This window comes from Triticum aestivum, unplaced genomic scaffold (genome assembly GCF_018294505.1).
Source record: "Triticum aestivum cultivar Chinese Spring unplaced genomic scaffold, IWGSC CS RefSeq v2.1 scaffold103264, whole genome shotgun sequence".
NCBI lineage: Eukaryota > Viridiplantae > Streptophyta > Magnoliopsida > Poales > Poaceae > Triticum > Triticum aestivum.
In genome coordinates, this window is record NW_025255848.1 from 1 (window position 1) to 1874 (window position 1874).

Genomic DNA, 1874 nt, shown 5'->3' on the forward strand with positions numbered 1-1874 from the left:
AATGAATCTATGGTGGAAATGAGGTGAAAAAGAGGAGGCACCCGAGACAAGGAGGAGGTGGAGAGAATGAAGTGGGGAGAAAGTGAGTGTGGGTAGGAGAGGCTGTCCAAAATATCTTGTTGCTGCCCACTTACTAATGGCGCACCAACTCTAAATGCACCATTAGTAATCCAGGTTACTAATGGCGCACCCCCTGGTGGTGCGCCATTAGTAGTTTTGCAAAAAAAATACTAATGGCGCATTGTCCCATAGCGCGCCATTACTAGTTTAAACTAGTAATGGCGCACGGTGGAACAGTGCACCATTAGTAGTTTTGCAAAAAAGAGAATAAAAAATATAATAAAAAAAAACAACATTAGTGGCGCACTTTCCGGCAGGTGCTACAACTAGTAAAGGCGCACTGTGTCTGGATGCGCCATCAGTATGTTTGTACAGGCGCACTAGTTAAATTTTTTTTTGATACTAATGGCGCACCCGGGGCCAGGTGCGCCATTAGTAGTTTCAACTCTAATGGCGTATCGGTAGGTGGTGCGCCATTAGTATATACTAATGGTGCACCGCTTGTCTGGTGCGCCATTAGTATCAATCCCATCTATAGCCCTTTTTCTAGTAGTGTCTTTTTTAGTTTTGAAATACGGAACTCGGGCTTGTTATAAGTCACAATAGTACTAGTACTTCATGACCATCCGTACGTGTTTACTAAGGACCTAAAATGGTGATGAAAAATACATACAGGTTCATATTGTATGAACATAGCCTCACCGATGAACATAGCCTCACCGATGCTGGATGGATATTCATGAAGATGAAGAATCTTGGTTTTTGTCCAACAATTCACATGTATATGTACAGTTGCATCCTGATGGTACCGTCACTGCTGCTAAACTATGGGGTTGTGGGACTGTGTTGTGGTCTGCTCAAGATTCCAGGCAGGAAAAACCAGTATGCAAGCAAGAAATATTGTATACCAAGAAAGAGAAGTCATATCCAAAGATTAAAATCGTTGTTCTAATTACAGTGATGGGCGTGTTAACCGTTATGCTTGTTTGTCTTGTTCTTTTCTGGAGAAGGAGAAACAAGCCATCCCTGGAACTATCAATGAGTTCCAATAGCGGCCTCAAGATCTTTTCAAACATGCAAATAAAGAAGGCAACGAAGAATTTCTCCGAAAAACTTGGAGAAGGGGGTTTCGGCTGTGTTTACAAGGGGGAATTGGAAGGTTTCTCTCTAGTGGCAGTCAAAAATCTAAAAAGCATCGGACAAGGGGAAAAGGAATTCCGAGCAGAAGTACAGACAATTGGCATAATTCACCACATCAATATTGTCCGGTTATTTGGTTTTTGTGCGGAAGGGCTGAAAAGGGTTCTGGTATACGAGTACATGGAGAATGGTTCTTTGAGTTCTCATCTGTTTTCAAAGAGTTCGGCCGTATTAACCTGGGATCTCCGGTACCATATTGCACTTGGAACTGCAAGAGGCTTGGCTTATCTCCATGAGGAATGTAAAGAATGCATTATACATTGTGACATGAAGCCAGACAATGTACTTCTTGATGCAGAGTTCTGCCCCAAGATTGCGGACTTCGGCATGGCCAAGCTTCTAGGTCGAGATTTCAGCAGGGCTTTGACAACAATGCGAGGGACCATTGGATATCTTGCACCGGAGTGGATATCGGGGTTACCGATCACACATAAGACTGATGTTTACAGCTATGGCATGATGCTTCTTGAAATCATATCTGGTCGAAGGAACTCAGAGAAAATTAAGGAAGGAAAGTTCACATACTTTCCCATCTTTGCGGCAATCAAGGTGAATGAGGGAGATGCTATGTGTCTGCTGGACAGTAGGTTGGAAGGCCAGGCAGATGGAGAGCA

General features: G+C 43.3%; 1 protein-coding gene across 1 annotated transcript; it reads left to right on the forward strand.

Annotated features, from left to right (window-relative positions):
- Positions 1–789: 789 nt before the first annotated feature.
- LOC123177569 (G-type lectin S-receptor-like serine/threonine-protein kinase At2g19130) lies at positions 790–1860 on the forward strand (the record flags this gene model as incomplete). The annotated part of the gene is made up of 1 exon (XM_044591245.1): positions 790–1860. A coding segment is annotated over exon 1 (1071 nt), but the record flags the coding sequence as incomplete, so codon positions are not given.
- Positions 1861–1874: the final 14 nt, after the last annotated feature.